The sequence below is a fragment of the Erythrolamprus reginae genome, chromosome 13 (genome assembly GCF_031021105.1).
Source record: "Erythrolamprus reginae isolate rEryReg1 chromosome 13, rEryReg1.hap1, whole genome shotgun sequence".
Lineage (NCBI taxonomy): Eukaryota > Metazoa > Chordata > Lepidosauria > Squamata > Dipsadidae > Erythrolamprus > Erythrolamprus reginae.
Window position 1 is genome coordinate 16072725 of NC_091962.1, and position 23152 is coordinate 16095876.

The 23152-nt window shown below is 60.8% G+C and overlaps 3 protein-coding genes across 6 annotated transcripts; 1 reads left to right on the plus strand and 2 right to left on the minus strand.

Annotated features, from left to right (window-relative positions):
• Positions 1-76: 76 nt before the first annotated feature.
• LOC139175228 (death-associated protein kinase 2-like) lies at positions 77-11123 on the minus strand. Of its 4 annotated transcripts, none has more exons than XM_070766211.1 (14): positions 11038-11123; positions 9535-9608; positions 9145-9195; positions 8608-8750; positions 8158-8379; positions 7919-8057; positions 6807-6936; positions 6544-6592; positions 6197-6223; positions 3480-3632; positions 3133-3178; positions 1873-1962; positions 1638-1742; positions 77-1546 (listed from the first exon to the last, which is right to left on the minus strand). In XM_070766211.1, exons 3-14 carry the CDS (start codon positions 9190-9192, stop codon positions 1466-1468), a joined length of 1233 nt encoding a protein of 410 aa, XP_070622312.1. In that variant the 5' UTR covers positions 9193-9195; positions 9535-9608; positions 11038-11123; the 3' UTR covers positions 77-1465. The 4 variants fall into 4 exon arrangements, with proteins under 4 accessions (XP_070622312.1, XP_070622311.1, XP_070622315.1 ...); XM_070766210.1 differs by lacking the exon at positions 11038-11123 and adding an exon at positions 10200-10581; XM_070766214.1 differs by lacking the exon at positions 9535-9608 and having other exon boundaries at positions 11038-11110.
• A 944-nt stretch (positions 11124-12067) lies between these two features.
• Positions 12068-14601, minus strand: PRCC (proline rich mitotic checkpoint control factor). Its single transcript, XM_070766215.1, has 6 exons — positions 14158-14601; positions 13651-14064; positions 13472-13561; positions 13203-13346; positions 13036-13101; positions 12068-12945 (listed from the first exon to the last, which is right to left on the minus strand). Exons 1-6 carry the CDS (start codon positions 14353-14355, stop codon positions 12859-12861), a joined length of 999 nt encoding a protein of 332 aa, XP_070622316.1. The 5' UTR covers positions 14356-14601; the 3' UTR covers positions 12068-12858.
• A 230-nt stretch (positions 14602-14831) lies between these two features.
• On the plus strand, positions 14832-19411 carry HDGF (heparin binding growth factor). Its single transcript, XM_070766216.1, has 6 exons — positions 14832-15065; positions 17276-17352; positions 17567-17705; positions 18453-18650; positions 18744-19024; positions 19110-19411. The coding sequence occupies exons 1-6, from the start codon at positions 14979-14981 to the stop codon at positions 19114-19116; spliced, it is 789 nt and encodes a 262-aa protein (XP_070622317.1). The 5' UTR covers positions 14832-14978; the 3' UTR covers positions 19117-19411.
• The last annotated feature ends 3741 nt before the right edge of the window (positions 19412-23152 follow it).

Here is a 23152-nt window from a genome sequence, read left to right on the forward strand (position 1 = left end):
TTTGGTGCCGGGGGGGCCCAAGCGAGAGGGGTGCCCAGCTGCCAGTCTGGAGCAGGAAGGCGGGGGGGCCGTATCCCCGGCCACAAGCATCCTCCACCAGTCACACCGCGGAGGAAGGGCTGGGGAAATGGAGGCACGGCCAGACCGGAGCCCCAGGTGTGGCAGCAGGCTGGGTGGGGCCGGGACTCTTTCCTCCCCCCCCCCCCCCCACCGGCCCTGCCTGGCCTTCTGGAGGCGTTCCAAGGGCTGTTTTCCCCCTGTTGCCTTCAAAATATTTAGCCTGAAAACTCCGGCGTGATGGGCTCGGGCCCACGAGGGCTGCCCTCTGTGTTTGGTCAATAAGGAGGGGGCAGCCATGGGCCCAGGCCCTTCCCCCAGCCCCGTGCAGGAGAAGGGGGGTCAATCTGCCTGAGGATCCCTGGGAAAGGGGGCAGGAAAGCCCCCCCCCCAAGGTGACACCCCCATCCTCAGTGAGCCAAAACAGCCAAGGCCTTTCAGCCCAGCCGGGGAGGGGGGGGCTTGGTGTGAAAAGAGGCCATGGGGGGGGCTCAGGACAGGGGGGAGGGCTGGGAGGTTCTTTCCCCCTGGATGTGGGGCGTCCAATGGCCCACAGGAATCCAGGACGTTGTGTGTTGGGGGGTGCTTGTGCCCTTTAATTTGAGGCTTAACCCTTCCCCCCCCACACACACACAGCTGGGGGGGTGTTCCTTTCTTTTCTGGGCAGGATCCTGCTTGGGGGGGGGGGTGTCAGCTGCCTAAAGCAATGGGGCACTTTGTCCCATAGAGGGAAGTGGGCAGGAGCTCTCAGCATGGGAGTGGGCCGCCCTCTGGTGGCCAGCCCTGGTCCCTGCAGCCAGCTGGAATTGGGTCTGTTGGAGGTGGAGGAAGAAGAGGAGGAAGAGGAGGAAGAGGAGGACCCTTTGGGGGGGTTTCCTTGGCTCCTCCTCCTTGACTCAGTCACACTCCACAATGTCCCCATTTCGCCCTTTGAATTGAAAGGAGCAATACGCAAAAGAACCACACAACACACCTCCAAAGGGTGTTTTTTTTCCCTTTTGACAAACATGTATTTTTTAAAAAAAAGAAAACAGGACGGTCAGCCAGGCACTTGGTCACGGCTGTTGCTGGTCAGATGTTGGAGGCCTGTCCTCCAAACACAGGGGGGCAGCCAGAGGCCCCTCCCCATAGCATGAAAAGCCCCCCAGCTACAGACACAGGAGTCAAGGAGAGCAGAGACCCCCGTCCCCTTGAGGCTGGCCAAGGGAGCCATGCTGGGGGGTGGGGAACGGGGGGGGCAGCCTCTGAAATGCTGAAGAGGAAGGAGGACACCCCCCCGGCCTGTTTCTGGCCACTCAGAAAAGCCAAGTGCTGCCTCCCTCCCTCCCCCCGGGGGTCTTTCCTGCATGCACCCCTTCCCCCCCCAGGGACCGGAGAGGCTGCCCTCATCCTGGAGCCGGTGCTGAGTTCAGGAGCAGATGCTTCGGCGCCTGCGGAGCAAGACCCCCGGTGTGCTGGGCTGGTCCTCCTGGTCACTCTCGCAGTCCCGCTGCAGCCGGGGGGCAAGGAAGGCGAGAGGGTCAGGGGGGCGGCCGGCCCTCCCACCCCCCCAGGCAGTGCAGGGCCTCCTCTGCACCCACCAGGGCCGTGGCCGCCTCCTCTTCCGTGGCCTTCTGCTGCTGCTGCCGCCACGGGAGCCCCAGCCGGCAGAGGCGGTGACAGGCCGAGACCATGTGGTAGGAGAGCTGGGGAGGGAGGAGAGGTCGGAGGGTGACCACGCTGCCCATCGGTCACGGCCGCCCAGCACGGGCCACGCGGGACCCTCTGCTCCTGGGGGCCTGGGATGCAATGGGGGGTGCAGCCCCCCCCCCTCACCTTCCACTTCCGCCGAGCGTTGAATTTACGGAAGTTTTTCATGTTGATGGAGGAGCGGCTCCGGTTGGTGGCCTGCTTCCGGGTCAACGGCTGGAAGGGAAGAAGGAGGAGGAGAATCAGGAGGGAGGGAGGGAGAAAGAGAGAGAAGGGAGGAGATCTGAAGAGGAAGAGAAGGGAAGGAAGGAAGGAATTGAGGGAGGGGGAGATGGGGAGAAGAGGGTGGAGGAAAGCAAAGAAGGAAGAGAGGGAGGGAGGGAGAAAAAGAGAGAAGGGAGGAGATCTGAAGAGGAAGAGAAGGAAGGAAGGAAGGAATTGAGGGAGGGAGGGGGAGATGGGGAGAAGAGGGTGGAGGAAAGCAAAGAAGGGAGAGAGGGAGGGAGGGAGAAAAAGAGAGAAGGAAGGAGATCTGAAGAGGAAGAGAAGGAAGGAAGGAAGGAATTGAGGGAGGGAGGGGGAGATGGGGAGAAGAGGGTGGAGGAAAGCAAAGAAGGGAGAGAGGGAGGGAGGGAGAAAGAGAGAAGGAGATCTGAAGAGGAAGAGAAGGAAGGAAGGAATTGAGGGAGGGAGGGGGAGATGGGGAGAAGAGGGTGGAAGGAAGCAAAGAAGGGAGAGAGGGAGGAAGAAAAAGAGAGAAGGGAGGAGATCTGAAGAAGGGAGGAAGGAAGAAAAAGATGAGAGGATGAATGAAGGAGATTTGAAGAGGAAGAGAAGGAAGGGAGGAAGGAAGGAAGGAATTGAGGGAGGGAGGAGATGGGGAGAAGAGGGAGGAAAGAAGCAAAGAGGGGAGGGAGAAAAAGATGAGAGAAGGAATTAAGATTTGAAAAAGAAGGAAGGAAAGGAAGGAAGGAAGGAATTTTATACATGGTATGTTTGTGTGTGTGTCTGTTAGTATAGGGGGTTCTTTTAAATCTTTAAATATTTTAAAGTTATTTGGATTATTTATGATTTGTTCTATCTTGTTGTGAGCCGCCCCGAGTCTTTGGAGAGGGGCAGCATACAAATCTAAATAATAAATAAATAATAAATAATAAATTGAGGGAGGGAGGGAGAGAGGGGGAGAAGAGGGTGGAGGAAAGCAAAGAAGGGAGAGAGGAGGGAGGGAGGAAGAAAAAGAGAGAAGGAAGGAGATTGGAAGAAGGGAGGAATTGAGGGAAGGAGATTGGAAGAAGGGAGAAGAGGGAGGAAAGGAGAAAAAGATGAGAGAAGGAATGAAGGAGATTTGGGGAGGGAGGGAGGGAAGGGGTTGAGGGGGGGGCTTACCTTAATCCAAGGGTGGAGGAGGCATTCAGCTGCCGTCATTCGGTCCCTAAGACACAGACCAAAGCCCCATTTTCCTCCTTCCATGCAGGGCTCCTTGGGGGGGGGGGGGGGGCAGAAGGGAGCCAGGAGAGGAGGAGGAGGAGGAGAGACCCCATTTGGGAGGAGCGGCCATCCTGCCACTATGCATTATCTCCCCCCCCCCCATTTCATTTTTCTGGTCCTTTCTGCCCAAGGAAGGACATTCTCCCCCCTCCGGTCACTCTCCCCCCCCCTTCTTCTCTGGCCACATTCTACAGGGACCGGGGGGGGGGGGTCAGCAGCCCCTGGGACGGCGGGGGGGGAATTACCTGGGCTCCTTCAGCAAGAGCTTCTGGATGAAGTCCTTGGCCATCTCGGAGGTTTGGCTGAAGTACTTGGCCTCGAACTCGTAATTCCCGGAGACCACGTTGGAGAGGGTCTCCTCATCCGTCTCCCCCTGGAATGGGGACATGCCGCTAAGCCTGGGGGGAGGGGAGGATTTGGGGGCGCATCAGAGCCCACCACGCTGGACCGCAGATCAATCCCCAACCTGCCCCCCCCCAGTGGCGATCGAGGGAAGGGAGGGAACCTTTTTGAGGGGTCAGAGCCCAAACATTTCATAGAAACATAGAAACATAGAAGTCTGACGGCAGAAAAAGACCCCATGGTCCATCTAGTCTGCCCTTATACTATTTTCTGTATTTTATCTTAGGATGGATATATGTTTATCCCAGGCATGTTTAAATTCAGTTACTGTGGATTTATCTACCACGTCTGCTGGAAGTTTGTTCCAAGGATCTACTACTCTTTCAGTAAAATAATATTTTCTCATGTTGCTTTTGATCTTTCCCCCAACTAACCTCAGATTGTGTCCCCTTGTTCTTGTGTTCACTTTCCTATTAAAAACACTTCCCTCCTGGACCTTATTTAACCCTTTAATATATTTAAATGTTTCGATCATGTCCCCCCTTTTCCTTCTGTCCTCCAGACTATACAGATTGAGTTCATTAAGTCTTTCCTGATACGTTTTATACTTAAGACCTTCCACCATTCTTGTAGCCCGTCTTTGGACCTGTTCAATTTTGTCAATATCTTTTTGTAGGTGAGGTCTCCAGAACTGAACACAGTATTCCAAATGTGGTCTCACCAGCATTCTATATAGCGGGATCATAATCTCCCTCTTCCTGCTTGTTATACCTCTAGCTATGCAGCCAAGCATCCTACTTGCTTTCCCTACTGCCTGACATTTCCATCCATTTCCTTTTAAAAAATCATTTGCAAACCTCCCCAGATTGAAATTGGACATAATCCCTGCTTGCAAAGACGTACACATCAAAAAACAACACGGCAACATTGGAGAGCGCATGGACAGAAGAGAGGGAGAGCATTACGCAGGTTGATTCAAAACGAAGGGACCCATCTCATGACGCATTGCTTCGGTTCTTCAGCATCATTTTTTAAAATTTAATATTTTATTGATTTTTTAAAAAGATATAAACACACACACACAACATAAAACAGGTGCTTTGTGATTAGTGCCCAAGTTCTCCAGCATCATCATGTAATGGGACAGGGACCCTTTGATGTGGCCGTGTCGTTCTTCCGTCAACGGTCAGCCGTTGTGTTTACCCCTCGGGATGGCGAGTCCTCCAGAAAAGGGGGTCCCAAGACCTCACTGTGTGTGGGGTTTTTTCCTTGCAGGGATAAGCAAATTGTCACTTTTTTAATCCCAGCCTAGATAAGACTTGATTGCGATCTATGATGTGGCCTGATTGCATTAGTGAGATTTTAATAGATTTTAATATTGTTATCATTGCGATTTAATTGTTTATACTGTTTTTGTTACTGTATTGTTGAAAGCTGCCCTGGGAGTGGGCAGCATACAAATATAGTAATAATAATAATAATAATAATAATAATAATAATAATAATAATAATATCTAAAAATCGAGCTGCAACGACTCTAGCACAAGCCAGTGAAAGTGGTCCCAGTGGTCCTTGGCACGCTGTGTGCAGGGTCAAAGGATCTCAGTGGACATTTGAAAATCATCGGAATTGACCAAATCTCCACCTGTCCATTGCAAAAGGCCACATAATTTGCTGCTACATCACGCAATCCTAGGTGCTTGGGAAGCGCTTGGCTGGGGACGAAATACGAAATCCAGCATGGGGATCTCGTTTGCTGTGTTGTATTGTTGAAATAATAATAATAATAATAAAAGATCGCATTTATATTCCACCGCTACCCACTAACCTCGATGACCTTAAACATCAAATAACAACAGCAATCAACTCAGTAGATGGTGACGTGCTGATAAGCACATGGGAGGAATTCTCTTATCGCATTGATGTTGCCCCTGCTGCAGGTGGTGGCCACGCATTGAAGGCTTGTAAGACAGGACATAAAAGTGGCCTTTGAGTAGAAATTCTTGTGACTTGGCTGGAGATTTGTTATTACTTTTCCTTTCATAAAATATTGCGTCATGAAATCGGTCCGTTCTTTTTGAATAAAACCCCGAATATCAGAGCATGGCTAAAATCCCAACAAATATGCCCAGGTGAAGAACTGCTGATGGCAGAGATAGGAGTAAACTAGAAACAAGCCCTTCTGATTGCAAGATAATATATGCCCGCAATAATAAGCAGGAAGAGTTTTACAAAAGTCTTTACAAAAAGATAACAGAAGTAGATTGTAAAAATATAGACTTGAATGCAATTGTGGGTGGAAGATTACTAAAGAAGATGACTGAAGCAGCAAAGGAAATTTTTAAAAGCAAGCAAGATACTTCCAAAAACCGCCTTCTACACGACATAAGAATTAGGCTCACAGGACGCGTGGAAGAGTTAAACTCCAAAAACAAAACAACGCACATTCTGCTAGATGGAATAGTCATCAATTGTGGGGAACAGGCACTGGGTGGGTGAGGTCAGGAATGAGAACACAACCTCCAACAGGTGGAGATAACAACAAATACGGGGAAAGACCACAACCGTGTAAAAGTTATAAGGGACCAAAGAGGAGAAAATGTTACTTCCAAGTACTTACAAGATGTAGGTAACCACCCCGATGCTCCTAGGAGTAAGGAAAGGGAGAACTGAAGGCACAGTGGAGGCGCTCCTTGGCCAGGGGTCACTGCTGTCCCCTGGGGACCTTGTCAACAGGGGGGGTGGAACAAAGACCCCCCCCCCAGTCCTTCCCTCCCTCCTTTGCAGGAAAGGTGGGAGCTCGCAGGCTTTCCTTGTTGCAGCTGCAGCTGAGCCGCCTCCGAGGCAAAAATGGCTGCAACCACTTCCTGACAAACCCCCCCCCCTTTCCTACCCCCCTCCCAGCGCTTATCCAAGGCCTGCAGGATGCCACAAAAGACACACACACACTCGTTGACCCCCTCTTACCACATGTCTGTGGCTGTGCTCAGGGCCTCGTAGTTGATCACTTCAGGAGCTGGGGAGAGAAAAAAAACAGATCGGGGGGAGGAAGTTGGAGGCCAAATTTAGCTTCCCCCCCCCAGCTGCCAAAACCCCCTCCCGTGTATCCGGGAGGGGGGCAGCCCTGCCTTTCCCCAGCCCATGGACAGGGTGTTCCTCCCTCGCCTCCTCCAAGCAAGGGCCCAAAGTGGGACGTGGGGCCTCCCCCTTCCGAGGGCCAAAGGTCGTACCGATGTACTGGGGGGTCCCGCAGAGGCTTTTGAAGGCCACCCCTTCCTCCAGCTTCTGCGCCAGCCCAAAATCAATGATCTTGATCTTGGGTTTGGGGGAGCCCTTCTCTAGCAGCATGACGTTCTCGGGCTGCAGGGGGGGGGAGAGAGAGAGAGGAGACCCACGGAAAGAGAGAAGCAGAGAAGATGGACAGCAGAAAAGGACCCCCTGGTCCACCTCCTCTGCCCTTCTACTATTTCCTGTATTTTATCTTAGGATGGATTTAGGTTTATCCCAGGGTGTTTAAATTCAGTGACTGTGGATTGACCAACCACGTCTGCTGGGAGTTTGTGCCAAGCATCTACTCCTCTTTCGGTCAAATAATATTTTCTCACATTGCTTCTGATCTTTCCCCCAACTGACCTCAGATTGTGCCCCCTTGTTCTCGGGTTCACTTTCCTATTAAAAACACTTCTCTCCTGAATCTTATTTAACCCTTTCACGTATTTAAATGTTTCGATCATATTCCTCCTTTTCCTTCTGTCCTCCAGACTATATAGATGGAGTTCATGAAGTCTTTCCTGGTTAGTTTGATGCTTAAGACCTTCCACCATTTTTGCAGCCCCTCTTTGGACCCGTTCCATTTGATCCATCTCTTTTTGTAGGAGAGATCTCCAGAACTGAACTCAGTATTATTCCAAATTAGGTCTCACCAGTGGGATCACAACCTCCCTCTTCCTACTTGTTATACCTCTAGCTATGCAGCCAAGTATTTGACTCGCTTTCTCTACCAACTGACCGCAATGTCCACCCATTTGGAGACTGTCAGAAATCAGGACCCCTCAATCCTTCTCTTCTGAAGTTTTTGCTAACACAGAACTGCCAATGCAATACTCAGATTGAGGATTCCTTTTCCCCAAGTGCATCATTTTACATTTGGAATCATTAAACTGCAGTTTCCAGTGCTTTGACCACTTATCTAGTAAAGCTAAATCCTTTGCCATATTACAGGAATATCAACCCTATTGCACACTTGAGAGTCATTGGCAAATAGGCAAAATGTGCATTAATCCTGCCAATACAATAAGCTTCTGCCTCCAGAGGCCGCCCCCAGCCCCCCAGCCAGAGGTACCTTGAGGTCGAAGTGCGCGATGCGGAGGGTGTGCATGTAGGCCAAGCCCAGCAGGATCTGCTGCAGGAACTCGATGGCTTCGTCCTCCGACAGCAGCTCTTTCTCCGCAATGAAGTCGAAGAGTTCCCCTCCCTGGATGCTGTGGAGGGGCAAGGGGTGAGGGACCCCTACATGCCCCCCAAATGCCCCCCCGGGAGCTTCAGGCCCTTGAGGGGGGGAAGGGGAGGAGGGCCACTCACAGCTCCAGGATCAGCACCATCTCGGCCTGGTTGGCGAAGACGTCGTAGAGGCGCATGATGTTGGGGTGCTGCAGCTGCTGGAGGATGCAAACCTCGCGCTCCACCTGCTCGCGCTCCAGCCCCAGACGGCTGCCCTTGCGCTTCCGCACCTTGACGGACTTGGCCGCATAGAAGGCGCCCGTGCTCCGCTCCTGGCAACGGCGCACCACCCCGAAGTGCCCGCTACGAGGGAGCAGAAAAGGGGGAGGGGGAGTCGGGCACTCCACACACGGAGGGGCCCCGGCAAGGCCCTGGTGGGTCACCCATTGGCCTGCTTGCCTTCTTGGTAGTGGAGCAGGAGGGGAGGCGGAGGAAGAGGAGGAGAAGGAAGAGGAGGGGGAAGTGGGGGAGGAAGAGGAGGAGGAGGCATAGCTGGTCTCTCTGGACTCCACCCCTGCAGTCCGGCCTCACCTGCCCAGCCTCTCCAGCAGTTCATAAATCTCCTCCACGCTGCAGTGGCGGAAGGGATCCGCTTGGCCGGCGCAGGGCCTCGCCTCAGTGCCCAGGAACACCTCGTCGTCGTCTTCTTCCAGGCTGTGTGGCAGATCCTGAAGCTGCAGGAAAGTGGACGGCCGAGTGGCAAAGGGGCCCACCTGGAGGAGGCCCTTCCCCCCTCCCTGCCTGCAGACCTGAGCTACAATTTGGGCTGGCTGGGGAACAGCTGGGAACAGCTGGGCTGCCAGGGGGGGGCCAGGGGGCAGGCGACTCCCAGGGAGAGAGAAGGGGGGGCTGCTGAAGGGGAACCTGTGAGCACTTTCCCCCCTCCCCCAACCCCCCCCCCCCGTTTCACACACACACACACACATATTACAGGCAGCCGCAGTTTCCAGAATCTCTTTTGGAATCCAGACCGTTTCTGTTGTGGGAAGGTGGGGGGGGGCGCCTCTTCCTCCCCCCATGTCCCAGCCCCCTTTGGGGCCGCAGCGCTGAGCCAGGTTCCCCCCTTACCTGGATCCCCGCGGTCCCCGGGCAGGCTTCGGTGCCATCTCTCGCCATCAGCTGCAGAGGGACGGGAGGCGGGCAGGGAGGGGGGGAGGCTGGCAAGCAACAGGCGGCTCTTCGGCCTCCCCTCCCGCCCGCCACAGGATCCAAATTGGGGCGGGGGGCAGTGTTGAAGTCGAACGCCCCCCCCCCCCGCACCGCGTCATGTCAGAGTCCCGGCGGTGGAGGGCGGGGGGACTCTCCTGGGAGCAAAGGGGGGGTCTGCACCCTCCTCCCACCTGGCCCCGCCCATCAGGACGCCCCCTCCCCCCGGTGAGGAGAAGGGCTGCCCCCCCCCCCATCTGGGTCGCGCGGAGCATCTTCCCAGCCCGGAGCCGCCCGCCCTGCGCCCCTCACCCTCCTCGGCCCCTCCGAGCGGGACCCTCCGGCCAGCGGCTGTGAAGGCGGTCAGTGGCTCGCTCGGCTGCTGCCTGGTGCGGGAAGTCCGAAGGGGGGGGTCAACGGAGCCGCGCGGCGCACCTGCCCCAACAGCCCAGCCGGCCTTTCCCGGGCGCCCCCCGAGGGGACCGGCCACATGCCCGGCGGCGCTGCCTGGATCCCGCGACCTCCGGCAGAGGCCCGGCAGCAGGGGGGTGTGGGGGGCCACCAATTCCCAGCCAGTCCCGGCCACGCGGAAGCAGACTCTCCCCGGCAGGTCGCAGGCAGGAAAGGCGGCTGGGAGGACGGGCGGCCCGGGCCCCGCCCTGCCCCGCACACGGCCGCCTCCTGCGGGCCTGGACGTCTCCGCAGCCTCGGCGGCAGCTTCCCCTTCTCGCCCCCCCTTCCCCTCGCCCCCGGGGCCGGAGTCAGCCGAGCTTTGCGGGAGGGGGGGCGCAGAACTCTCCGGACCGATGCGGGGCCCCGGGGGCTGCTTGGGGGTCTCCACCCGGGCCCCCTCCCCGGTCCTGACTCCCCTCTCTCCCAGGGGACCCGGCTTCAGCTCAAACGCCTTGGGAGGTCGCCCCCCTACTCCTCCGGCAGCGGGGCTGGGAGGGCCGAGCGAGGGAGGGGGGGAGCCCCACCTTCCGGCCTCAGAAGGTGCCAGCCGACAAGATGCTCTCGGGGGTCCCAAGGCAGCGTCGCAGCGGTCGGGAGGGGCGGGGGGGAGCCCCCAGAGACGCCCCCCCAGTCAGGCTGCCCTCCTTTTCCAACTGCCCTGGAATCCTCGCCCCCTTCCTCCCGCCCCAGCAGATCGGGGCTCCCGGGCTCCGGCCCAGCGGGGGGAACAAAGGCCTCGTTCGAAGGGCCGCGGCTTAAATGGACAAACGTGTTGCAGTCGCTGGATTCTTGGTCCTCGTCCAGCGCGTTTCGCAAGGCCGGGCGGGGGGGGGATGGAATCTCTGCCGGCAGGAAAGGAGACCGGGCTCCGCTCTGGGGGAAAGCGGGAGGGGGGCCCTCGGCCAAAGCCCCCCCCTCTTCCCCCTCCCCCGCACACGGGCAGGTGGTGTTTTTGCGTGGGATCCTTTCCGTGGGCGCAGAGAAAGGAAAACAAACCTGCCCACATTTCTTCCCACTTGAGTCATCGCAGCTCAGCCCGGGAAGCGGCGGGATCGCGGGCAGAAATCCAGGATGAGACCCCGAGGGAGAGAGGGAGGCGGCGGCGGGGGACGAGCGGGGGGGGGGGTCTGCCCCAAACTACCTGCACAGGTGCATTTGATCTCCCCGCGCCCGCCTGGCACTAAAGAAGCGGGGCCAACTTCTTGGGACCCGGGACGGTTTGGCGAGGGGCTTTTAAAGGAAATCTACCCAGGACCGCTCCTGTCTTCGGTTCCTCCTCTGGCCCGGCGTGGGCGCTGCCCCCTCCGCCGCCCCCGGGGGCCCAGCGCGCCCGACCCGCTCCGTCCCTTCAGCACCACCAACCTCGCCTGCCCACCAGCGTCGCCGCGCCCGCAGCACCGGAGGGAGCGCGATCCGGAGCGCCCGCCGCCGCTTCCTCGCCGGACTGCGCTGGAAGCCGCCCCCCACCCCCGCAGCCCGGCTCGGCCCCTTTGCGCTGCCTGCCAGAGCCCCCCCGGAGGAGGAGGGGAAGGGCGGCCCGTGGGCTTCGGGAACCGACTTGCCGGCGCCCAGACTTGGCAAAGGCCGGCTGGGGAGGGTCCTCGGGGCTCCTTCAGCCCCCCTCCCACCGCTGAGCGGGGCCGAGACCCCCGACCCTCCCTGGGGGGTGCTGACCATCTCTCTCCCGTGGGAGCGCTGGGGGCAGGAGCAGAACTGGACCCTGGATGAGTTTAAAGCCCCTTTTTTCTCCCACAGGATCTCCCTCTGCCCCCACCCCCGAGAGTCCTGGGGGGACACACACACAGCCCACAGAGGAGGAGGGGCCCTCAGGGGTTTTGTCCTGGGAAGAGAAAGCAGCCCCCAGTGGGCATCTGGAGCCAAAAGGGGCCCCTCCTTTTCCTTAGCAGGAACCCCCCCCCCCCTTGTCTGCTTGGCACAGCTGCAAACAGCAGAGCCCCCACCCTCCCCACACCAGAGCCCCCTCCTCTCTCCCCCTTTTCAGGGCGTGTCCTGGGACCTCTCTTGCCATTCAGCCTCTGGGTTAAATGAAATGGTTTTAAAGGGTTCAATAAGGTCCAGGAGGGAGGTGTTTTAAATAGGAAAGTGAACCCAAGAACAAGGGGGCACAATCTGAGGTCAGTTGGGGGAAAGATCAGAAGCCACGGGAGAAAATATTATTGGACTGAAAGAGCAGTAGATGCTTGGAACAAACTTCCAACAGATGTGGTTGGTCAATCCACAGGAACCAAATGTAAACATGCCTGGGGTAAACATAGATCCACATAGATACAGGAAATAGTCAAAGGGCAGACGAGATGGACCGGGGGTCTTCTATGTTTTTAGGTTTCCCTCACCCACACCAATACAAATTCAAAACAGAAAAAACAGCCAATTAATTACTGAATGAGTTTTATTTTCAAATATTCAAAATAGGAGACAGGGACTTTTTCCTAAATACTAAAGTGTCCAGGGAAATAAACCAAGATTCTTTTTTTTTTTTTTAGAAAAAAGACCCCCACCCCCTAAATACAGATGCTCTGCTGCAAACATGGACATGGGGGGGGGGGCAGGAAAGGGCCACCATCTGGACAGACCACCAGAAGCAAAGGGGGGATAGAGTCTGCGTGGGGTGGGGGGGGCACGGAAGGCACCATCCTCCTACCCCACCCCCCACCCCAGTTGTTCTGGGCATTAAATGGAAACTGCTCCTTTTAAGGAGGGGGCTAAGGAAAACAAACTCCTCCGTACGCTATGATAAAGAAATCTCAGCGGCCACAGACCGGTCAAGAGGGCAGACATTGGAGGGGGGGCGGAAACTTTCAACCCCTGAAACTGAAACCTGGGCAGAGAATAATCCACCAACTGAAACAAGAGTGTTTTCAATTCACACACCAAAAACCGAGACTTTGCCATGGGCAGCAAAAAGGACCCAGGCAGAGCCAGGGACATAGGCGGTCAGCAAGACCTCCCCTCCCCGTGGGGCAGCCATCCCCAGTCCAGACGAGGCTCCCTCCTGCTTGGTGGTGGCTCCAAAGAAAAACTGCCAGAGGGGAATCAAGGCGTCTCTTGAATGCAGAGGGCGAGAGCCCCCCCACCTCTGCTCTTTGGGGGGCTGCTCCTCCCCCCTCCAACCAGCCTGGTGGCACAGGATTCTGCATAGGACCCCCGAGGAGGGGTGGGGGGCTAGAATCCGTACTTGGCCTGGGTCTGTCGCCGGCTGAGCTTGTTCTCCGCCCAGCTGTTCTTCAGCTCCAGCTCACGCTCTTTTGCCTGGGGGGGGGAGGCAGAGAGAAGGTGGGGAGGGGGTTCAGTAGAAAGGGCCCCCACCCCCCAGTCAAGGGAGGGGGGGAGGGGGCTCACCTGGTGGATCAGGTAGGTGATCTGGTGCTTCCTCCGCTGCTGCCCAGTGGGCTGCTCCCCCTTTTTCTGCAGGGACAGAGGGGGGAGGAGGCTCAGGAGGCTGGGTGGAGGAGACCCCCTCCCCGCCCCTCCAGCCCCCCCCTCTCGGCCCCCTCCCCCCGCCAGACCTTGCTGAAGGACTTGACGCTCTGCTCCTCGGTCAGGGACTTGGTGAGCCACTGCTGGACTCCGCTCAGCTGGTCGTCGCCCCGGATCTCCACGAAGCTGATCTCCTCGCGGCCGCGGTTGCGCTTCCCCTGCAGGCGCTTGAACTGAGCGGGGCGGGAGAGGGAGACGCCGGTCGGGGGAGGGTCTCGGCCGCCGGGGGGTCCTCCCCAATAAGACCCCGGGCGGGGGGAGCGGGCCCGCGGGGCGGGAGAGGCCAGGCGAGGCTCACCGCTTCGTCGTCCATGAAGGAGGCCGGGGGCGCGTCCGGGCAGCCGTCGGGGGGCGGACCCAGGCCCGGGTCGTTCTCTGGGTAGTAGCCCTGCGGGGGTTGGGGAGAGAGCGAGCGAGCGGTCAGCGCCCGGGACCCCCCAGCCCCTCCTCCCACCCCCACCGCTTCCCCCCCCTCACCGCGTAGGGGGCACCATAGTCCGGGGCGGGGGGCCAGCCGGGCGGGGGTGGGCGGGCGCCGGGGGCCGTCTTGAAGTCCAGCGGGGCGTCGGCGCCGTCCTGGCCGTGGGGCTCGGTGCCGGGCGGGAGGTCGTCGGGGAAGGCGGGAGCGTCGTGGGGGGGTCCGAGCGGGCAGAAGGGCGTCGGGGGCGCCGGGGCCTCGCCCTCCTGGGCCACCACCTGCCGGGCCACCTGCCGGGCCGCGCTCTTGGCCGCCGCCTTGATGGCCGACGGGGAGGGCGGCGCGGCCGGGTCGGAGCTGCGGGGCTGCGGGGCTCCCCGTCGGGGCTGCGGGAGGAGCGCCGAGAGACCCCCGAGCCGCGCGGGCTTCTTGGGCGCCGGAGCCGCCGCCTCCGCTTCCTCCTCCGAGTCCGACTGCGGGAGAGAGAGAGAGACAGGCGGGGGGTCAGGCGGTCAAGCGGACGGGGCGGGCGGGGGTCTGGGGCCGGTGGGGGCATCCGCGCTCACCTCCTCGGGCAGACGCGGCGCCGGGATCCGCACGGGCTGCCGCTTGGGGGCCGGGGCGGGGCGGGGGGGCGGCAGGGCGGACAGGAGGGGCCCCCGCGGCCCCGCGCTGCCCTTCGGCCCCTCCGCCGCCGCCTCTGCTTCCTCTTCCTCCTCTTCCTCCCGCTCCTCCTCGCTGCTGGCGTAGGCGACTAGGGACATGGCGGCGGCGGCGGCGTCTACGCGAGTCCCAGGCTTCTCCGGGCAGCTAGGCCGCGGCTCCCCTCATAGCCGCCGCGAGACCCCCGAGCCGCCTCTCCTCGCTCGGCCCCGGAGCCCTGGAAGCCAGAGAGCGGGCCCGCCGCCACCCGCCGACCGTCTTCCTCCGCCCTCCAGCGTGGGGGGGAGCAGGGGGAGCAGAGGGACTACCGCTCCCATAAGTCCCCGCGCGGGGAGCCGCGATTGGCTGGTGTCGCGCGGGGCCCGCCGGGAAAGCCAGGACGCGAGCGGGAGGGGCTGCTCCCGTCGGCCCTTGCGCGGCTAGGGGGGGAGTCTTCCCCGACCGAAGTGAAGCCACCGTCACGACGCCCGCCCCCCCCTCCAGTCTGTCTCTCTGCGAGGGGCGGGGCCACAGTCGCCAAGCAGAGCCCCGCCCCTCCCTCCCTCCCTCCCTCGACGCCGCCCTCGGGCCTCGCTGCAGACGGGGAGGGTCCTGGGTGGGCGGGAAGGCGAGCGGGCGAGCGAGCGGAGGAAGCGGGGCCTTGCAAGCGCGGCGGAGGCGGCGGGAGAGGCGGAGGCTGTTGCGGGGGGGGTGCGTGCGGGGGGGCCTCTCCGGTGGGGGCGCCATGTCCCGCTCCGGCCGCCCGCGCGACTACAAGGCCGGCGACCTGGTCTTCGCCAAGATGAAGGGCTACCCGCACTGGCCCGCTCGGGTAAGGCCGCGCCGACAGCCTCCTTCTGCCCCCGGGAGACGGCGGGGGGCTTCCAGGCCTGGGGGGGGCGGGAAACCCCCTCCCTCCGGAGACTTCCCTTCCTCCCCCCCCCCCCACCCACATGGCGGCCTCCGCCTCCGGGCCTCTGTGCGCCCACCCACCCTGAGGACTAGAAACGTGGCCCTCGTGCAGCCCTTTCTTTCTTTCCCCCTAACCCGCTGAATGGCCGATCCACGCGAGCAGAGCCCGGGGCGCCTGGGGGGGGACGAGGCCTCCCGAAGTTTAGTTGCCTTGCCTGCCCCCCCCCCAAACAAAGGGGGAGGCCCCGGAAGCGCCGCCCGGAGGAATCCTGGGAGTTGGAGTCCCGGCTGGCGGGGTTGGGAAACTCGGGTTAAACAGTCTCCGCAACCCCCGTGACGAATCACTGGCGGGTTGGGGGTTTTTTCTGAGCCAGCAAAGTAGGGGGGGGGGGGTGTTTCTTTGGGGAGGGGTCGCTGGGGCCTCCAGGCGGCTGGGAGGGAGGGGAGGGGGCTGTTTCCTGGAGGGGGCAGGCTGCCCCCAGCCCTTCCCCAGAGCACAAAGGAAGGAGGGGAGGGGGGTCTTTATCCCCGAGGGGCCCTGACGGCCTCCTGCCCTGCAGCTCCTCCTGGGCGGCTTAGGGGGGGGCTCCTCTCAGCCACCTTGCAGGCTTGGCCGAGGCTTCTGTGCCCCCCCTGCAAGGATTATAAAAGAGCCTCCTTAAGGGGGGGCTTTCCACCCCCTCCCCTGTTTGCCTGGGACCCCCAAGAGGCTGAGAAGGAGGAAGAGGGGGGAGGGGGGCTGGTTTCCCACCTCTTGCTTGGGGGGCACACAGATGGCCCCTTCCTTTCGTTTCCTTTGGGGGGGGCACCTGTGCAAAGTTTGTTGGTGGGCCTGGAGCTGAGGAGGGGGCCCTGCCCCTCCTCCTGAGACCTTTGTTCCCGCAACCAGCAGGTGGGCAAAGGGGGGGGCAGAGAGTGGGGGAGGGAACGCCCACAGCCTTCGAGGCAGGAATCTCCCCCCCCCCCTTGCCCTGAGCTGGGAGGAGCCCCCACCCGCCCCAAAGACACCTTATCTCGCGGGACCAGGAGAGGAACTTCTGCAAACTTCCAGAGAATTCTGAATCCTCCAGAAACTCAGATGGGGACAGCAATCCTCTTGGATGGGGGGGGTCCCAACATGCCCTAATGCTTTTTTTAGGGGGGGAGAATGTCTCCTTCCCCCCCTCCTCTGGGCCTCCTGCTTGTGGCCGGTGGGGCCCCCCTCCGTCTCTGGAAAAGGCCTGCAGCTGCCTCTTTTGCACAGCCCCTCCCTGCCTTTCCTTGAGGGGGGGGCCTTCCTCTTGGACCTGGCCTGACTGGCCGGGAACCAAAAACCTAGAGGAGTCCCCCAAGGGGGGTGGGGTGGGCTGACCAGCCAAGTGACTAAGCAGAAGCCACCAGGTCCTTGGGGGTGGGGGCTCCCCTGGTCCATCTTTGCAGTGCCGGGACCATCATTCCCTTGGGCAAAGTCTGCGGCTATTTCCCCTCCTGGGCCGTGCCGGAGCTGGTGGGCAGCCAGTGGGCAAAGGTAGACTGCCCCTGTCCCGGGGGGCTCTCCGAATTGATGGGGGCTTCAGGGACCGAGCAGGCAATTGAAAAGCCAAGGCTGCAGCACACAAGGGGGGCTTTTGTGTGTGTGGGGAGCTTCCTCCTATGTCTCATTCCCCCCCCCCCCGCCCCACATGGCATCCCCTGGGCTTTGGGGGGGGGGGGGCGCAAGTGAGAGAACACACAATTGGCCTCCCGTGTTTCCAGATCCCCCGGTCTGAGTTTGGGTCCCCTGGAAAAGGCAGAAGTGGCTGTTGTGCAAGCTGCATATTTTATTTTATTTTGAGGGGGGGTCTTCACAACTGAGTGTGGAATTGGGCAGAAGGCTCCTTCCTGGTTGCTCCTCCAGGTGCCTCCCCCCCCCCGCTGCTCCTTCCGCCTCTTGAACAGCCTGCCCAGTGGGGGTGGGGGGAGCTCAGGGCCTTGGGGGGGGGTCTCCATCCCCCTCGCTCCTCCCTGGCTTCTCCCCCCCTCCACGGCCCTTCTGCCTCTCCACAGCCTGGGGCGCCTGGGGGGGGCACTTAAAGAGAGTGGGAGAGGTGCCAGGCCTCTCCCCCAGTGCTGGTTCAGGACCCCCCCCCCTTTTTCTCCCCCCCCCCCCAGATTGATGAGATGCCGGAATCAGCCGTGAAATCCGCTTCCAATAAATACCAGGTCTTCTTCTTTGGGACTCATGAAACGTGAGCAATGCTGGGGGGAGGGGTCTTCTTGGGGGGGGGGAAGAACCCATTCCCCCAACAGTGGGAGGGGGGATGCCCCCTTCATCAGCCTGCTGAGGTAGACTGCCTCTGGTGCTGGAGGGGGCATTGCTGCTCTCACAGGGGCTAGGAGGCACCCCCAGCCCCCTTGCGATGCCAGCCGGGTCTGACAGTCTCCCCCCCCCCACAACTGCAGGGCCTTCTTGGGGGCCAAGGACCTCTTTCCCTACGATGAGTGCAAGGCCAAGTTTGGCAAAGCCAGCAAGCGGAAAGGCTTCAGCGAGGGACTCTGGGAGATCGAGAACAACCCCACCATCAAGGCCTCCGGGTACCAGGTAGGGTGGGACGAGGGGGGGCTGCCTCAGCTGTGCCCCCTAAATCCCCCCCCCTCCAATACACTTAACTCCATGCAGCCAAGAAGTGGGGCAGGCGGGCAAGGACTAGGCCAGAGTGTGTTTGTGTCTGCGTACTGTGCATGTGCCTACACCCCTTCCCCCCCCCCCAATGTATGTGCAAACACCACACACACAGACATGTGGACATGTAGGGGGGGGGAAATGCCCAAAAGGACAAGCCGGAAGCTCCCGTAAACGCACTTCCTGTTGCCTGTTGTGCTGTTGTGGGCTCTCTGGAGCGTTCACGGAAGCTTCCTGAATCTCCAGAGTGCCAAAAACAGCACAACAGGGAAACAGGAAGTCTGGAAAAACGCACTTCCGGTGTGCCCATTGTGCTCTTTTTTCGACTCCGGGGCTTCGGGAAGCTTCCTGAATCTCCAGAGAGACAAAAACAGCAAGTGGGTCCGGTTTGCCCATTGGGGGACCCTTTTTTTTTGCCTCCGGGAGACAAAATGGCTTTTCCCACGGCTGAGAATCAGCTGGGGCTGCCCCAGGGCAGAGTCTCGCCTGCCCTCCCATCTGCCTTTGTGTGCCATCTTTCGCACACGTGCCAGAGGTTCCCGGTCACGGGCCTTGGCTGATAGAGAGGGGCATTAACACGGAAGCCAGGGCTGAGCCCACGTCCCCTGGGGAAACCGAGGCAGCCTGCGTCCCGCTGGCCCTTCTGATGGCAGCTTCCTTTGGCAGCCGGCTCAGAAGAAGCGCCCCCTGGAGGAAGGGAAGGCCAAGGAGGCGCCGGAGGCCGGCAGGAAGGGCAGCCCGGAAGGCAGCAGCCCCGAGGAGGAAGAAGAGGAGGAGGAGGAGGGGGACCTGGTGATTGATGAGCAGATCCGCGAGAAGAACCAGAAGGCTGCCCACAAGAGGAGGGCCCCGGAGGCCCCGCAGGTGAGGCCCTGGCGGGAAGGTGGTCCCGGGATTCTCCCTCTGGGGCTCCCCTCCCTCCACGCCGCCCCTACTGAGCACTCTGGCCCCTTGCAGGAGCCCTCGCCCAAGCGCCTGAAAGACCGGGAGGAGCAGGCGGAGGCGGCTGGGGAGAAGGCGGGCGGCCAGGAGGCGCCCCAGGAAGCTGGGAACCCGAGGCCGGCCGTGCTGCAGCCAGGGGTCAAGGGGAAGAACGGCGGGGGCGGCAGTCCCCCCATCGACGTGCTCGGTGGAGACGAGAGGAAGGAGAAGGCTGCCCAGGAGGATGAGGAGGAGGAGGAAGACGAGGAGGAGGAGGAAGAAGAGGAGGAGGAGGAAAGCAGAGACCACGAGAAGAGGTAGGCGGGGGCGCATCTCGGATCTCGCCAGGTGGGGGCGGGGCCAGAAGCGCAGGACTGAGTTTGCCTTCTCCTCCCGCTGCAGCCCGTAGCCGTCTCTCTGCTCTCCGGCCCCGTCCGGCCTCTGGTGCCGCCAGCCCGATTGCATCCCCCCTCTTCCCCGTGTCCGGCAAAGGGCAGGAAGGGAGCGGCAGCCGACGTTTCCACCTCTGGGGCCCAGGGGACGCGGTCTCTGCCCAGCCCGCCTGCGTCTCTCCCGGCCGGCCCGTTTTCGCCAGTGCATCGCTTCTGGAGCGCGTCCTAATACCTAGAGGGGAAAATACTGATGGGTCACTTTGGAATAAACGCAGCTGGATGCCTTTTTAAAAAAATAATCATAATAAACAAGAGCCCTGTCTGGTCATTTCCTCTTCGGGCAGCAGGGGCCGCCACAGCCCCCCTCTGTCAAAAGGGGGGGAGGTTGCAATGCCCTTTGCACAGTGTTTGGGGTCTTCGGGGGGGGGGGAGGCTATTGCCATGGGCCATTGCAACTGGTGGGAGGGAGGGAGAGCTTTGCCTGTGGGGAGGGGGCTTCCTCGGGGGAGAATGCAGCCCAACCCCAACTTGCTTTGTTCCCAGCATCCACACCAATGGGGGGGGGGGTTGTGGGTCAGAGTTGAGGGTGGGGGGGGCTCCTGCAAAGAGCCCCAGTGGAGCAGTGGTTAGAGTGGTTGCAGTCCTGCAAGCTACTTCTGCTGATTCCTGGCTGCCAGCAGTTTGGCAGTTCGAATCCCACCAGGCTTCAGGTTGACTCAGCCTTCCAAGGGGGCTGAAATGACCCCAATGGTTGGGGGCAAGAGACTGACTCTCAGCCACTTAGGGCTGGAAAAGCACTAGGAAGCGGTATATAAGTCTATTGCCATTTTCCTTAAGGTCGACACAGCCTTCCGTCCTTCAAGGGGGGGGGTCAAATGAGGACCCAGATTGTTGGGGGTCAAGAGACGGATTCTGTCAACCGCGTAGAGGAGGCTTTGAAAGCACCGAAGCCGTTTATAAGACTAAGTGCTATGGCTAAAGGCCTGGGGGCACAGAAATCGTAGAGTTGGAAGAGGTCAAGAGGCCATCAAGGCCAGCTGCCCGCATACCACTAACCCCCCCCAAGAACTGGGTCCCTGGCTTGTATTTGAATTGGGGGGGGCTACTTCCCCAACTTCACTGCTACCCCACAGGGTGTTTTGGGAGGGTTCGAACTGGGGCTCCGTCCGTCCCTCTCTTCTATACTCTCTGCCTGCCTGAGTTCTTTGAGGGGGGGGGTTCCTGGACTGGGAGGTGGAAGCTCTGACCTCACAAAGCCTCGGAATCTGCCCCCCCCCTCCCTGAGATGGCAGGACTCTGTGGCAGCAACAACTCAGACCGGCCCCCTCGGCCGCGGGATGGGAAGCCGGCTGTCCTGCTTAGGGGGAAGGTACTGAGGGGGCAGGGACCCCCTCCCTGAGACCCCCCTAAGCTCCGTCCTGTGGGGCTGGGCTGCCCCCTTTCCCTGCCCTCCTCTCCCCAGCAGAGGGATGCCCCCCTCACTCCCCCCTTCCTTTCCCGCAGGCCCAGCCGTGAACGCAACCTCGAGTGAGTGGCCTGTGGGAGACCCCAACCCTCCCTGCAGAGCGGACCAGCCCCAAAAGAGGCAGTGGGCGGCATCTTCCTTCGGCTCCTTGACCCGGGCTGGGTTGGAAGATTCGGGGCCCAACTGGGCCCGATCTCTGGGTGGGGGGGATGAGTGGATGCGCTGGGAATCCGGTGGCTCCTCTGAGGGATTTCCCAACAACCCCCCCAAAAAAGGGGGCTTTCTGTGTCCTCTTCTGAGCACCTGGGGGGGAGAGAGAGATGGAGAGGTCAAGGGCCTGCTGGAGGAGGCGGGATTGGGGGGGGGGCCTTTGCCTGTGCCCGCTGACCCTTCTTGGTCCTCTCAGGAGCCTCCCCAGGAAGAAGGACGACGGAGAAGATGGTGAGTGGGGGCTCCTCTGTGCCTGCCCCCCTCCACTCCCTCCCCCTGGGTGGTGGCGGTCCTTCTCCCCCTCCCTCACCGGCGCACTTCTCCTGCCTCCCCGCAGCCGGGACGCCGCCTTCGCCTCCGCCGCCGCCCTCGCCTCCCCCGGCCTCCGCCTCGGCCTCCCGCGACTTCGACGTCCCGCCGCCTCCGGCCGCCCAGCCAGCGGGGAGGGCGCTGGCCCCCGCGCTCAGCCTGGAAGCCCTGCAGGAGCGGCTCGAGGTGCTGAAGGCACTGCAGGGCCAGTACCTCCGCGGCCGTGAGTCTCCGCCGCCCCCGCCTCCCTCCCGGGGGGGGGGGGGGTGCTAAGGCGGGGGTCGGTGATGTGCTCGCCTCCCGCCTGGGCAGGTGCGCGGACCCGCAGGTGCGGTAGCATCATACCTGCCCAGGTGCGCCCTTGGCAGCGCCCCCCTCTGCTCCCTCCGCTCCAGAGCTGAGGATCCGACGCACCTGCCGGGACTTCCCGCGCGCCCTCCGCGCCCTCAGCCTGCAGATCTGCCGCAGCCGCCGGCGACTCATCCGCACCGAGGCCCACCTGCAGCGCCGGGAAATGGAAGGTGCGCGCGGCGGCCCCTCCCTCGCGACCCCTGCCCCCCGCCCTCCCCCGTGCTTCGGCCGACGCTCCTCGTGTGCCCCCCCCCGACAGGCGCTCTCCCCAGCCGCCCCTCGCCGCCTCCGTACGAGCTGCTGGCCTTGGCCTCCGCGCGCCAGGGACTCTCCGCCGCCGCTGCCGCCTCCTCCCTCTCGGGCTGCTCCCTGCTGCCGCCGCCGCCGCCCGCCCCGCCGCCGCTGCCGCCCCACCTGCCCGCCCTGCACCAGGCGCTGGAGACCTTCCTGGAGCGGCAGGCGAGCCATCTCCACGACCGTGAGTCCCGGGCTCCGGCCCCGCGCCCCGGGAAGACCCCTCCCCCTGCGCCCGGGACGGGGCGGGATGGCGGGCGGGCGGGGATGCTGCCGGCGGAGCCCCGAGGCTGCTCTTGCGCTTCCAGGGCAGCGGGACTACCGGAGCTGCCAGGAGTGCGTCCGCTCGATCAAGACGCTGCGCGGCCAATTGCGCCGAGTGCGGAGCCGGCTGTGGCGGGTGGAGGCGGAGTTGGGCATCCAGGTGCCCCCGCGGGAGCTCACGGTGGAAGACCCCGAGGAGGAGGAGGACGACGAGGAGGAGGACGGGGCCCCCTGGCTGCCCCCCGCGCTGCCGGCCGCCCCGAGGGAAGAGGACGCGCCCCAGCTGGACCCACCCACCCCCGGCCGGCTGCTGGAGGCAGGAATCCCCGCCGGCCCGCAATAAAGAAGCTTTCGGAAAGTCACAAGCGCCCGTGTGGCTGTGTGTTTGTGGGTGCTGCTTTTAATTTTTTTTTAATCTTCATTAAATATATACATTAACAGAAGAAAAGGGAGAATGGAAAATAACACATCATGTTGAAAGACAAAATGAGGAAAAGAATCGAAAGGAGGAGAAAAAAGAAGGGTATAGATAGAAAGAGAAGATTATAAAGATAAGAATAGGAGGCCAAGTGGCAGATCAATAATATGCGACCTCTGATTTGAATGTGTGGATGGAATAAACTTCCCTTCGGTTTTATTAACTCTTGGTAAAGGAGTAGTTGGTTTTAACCTATAAATGGAGTTTGTCTGATGTATGATGTTACTAATTTATCAATATTTTAAGGGTTTGTACATTCAGGTTGCTGGGTGTGTGCTTCCTTTAAACTCCACTCCAAAAGAAGAGGGAGGGGGCTTGACTGGGCGACCCCCCCCCCGAAAGAGAGTTTGGGGCGGGCTGCCTTAGTGGGACCTCCATCCACGCCCAGAAATGTTGCCGGTTCCTGAAAGCTCAAATTGCCTCCAGCTCTACTGTTTGTGTGCTAATTAAGGTCTTCATGCCCTCTTCCCCAAAACACACACGCGTGTATGTGTGAATATTCTCCGAGGGGAAGCTGCAGGGGATTAACTCGTGGGGACTTCTTCCACTCGCTCTGGATGTGGGGCCTCCGGTTCTCCAGCCCCCAGAGCGAGAACGGTCTCCGGGGCTGGATTGGCGCAGAAAAAGGGGAGATTCTGGAGCGCCCCCCCCCCCGCTCAATCTTGGCTCTTCTGTCCACCAG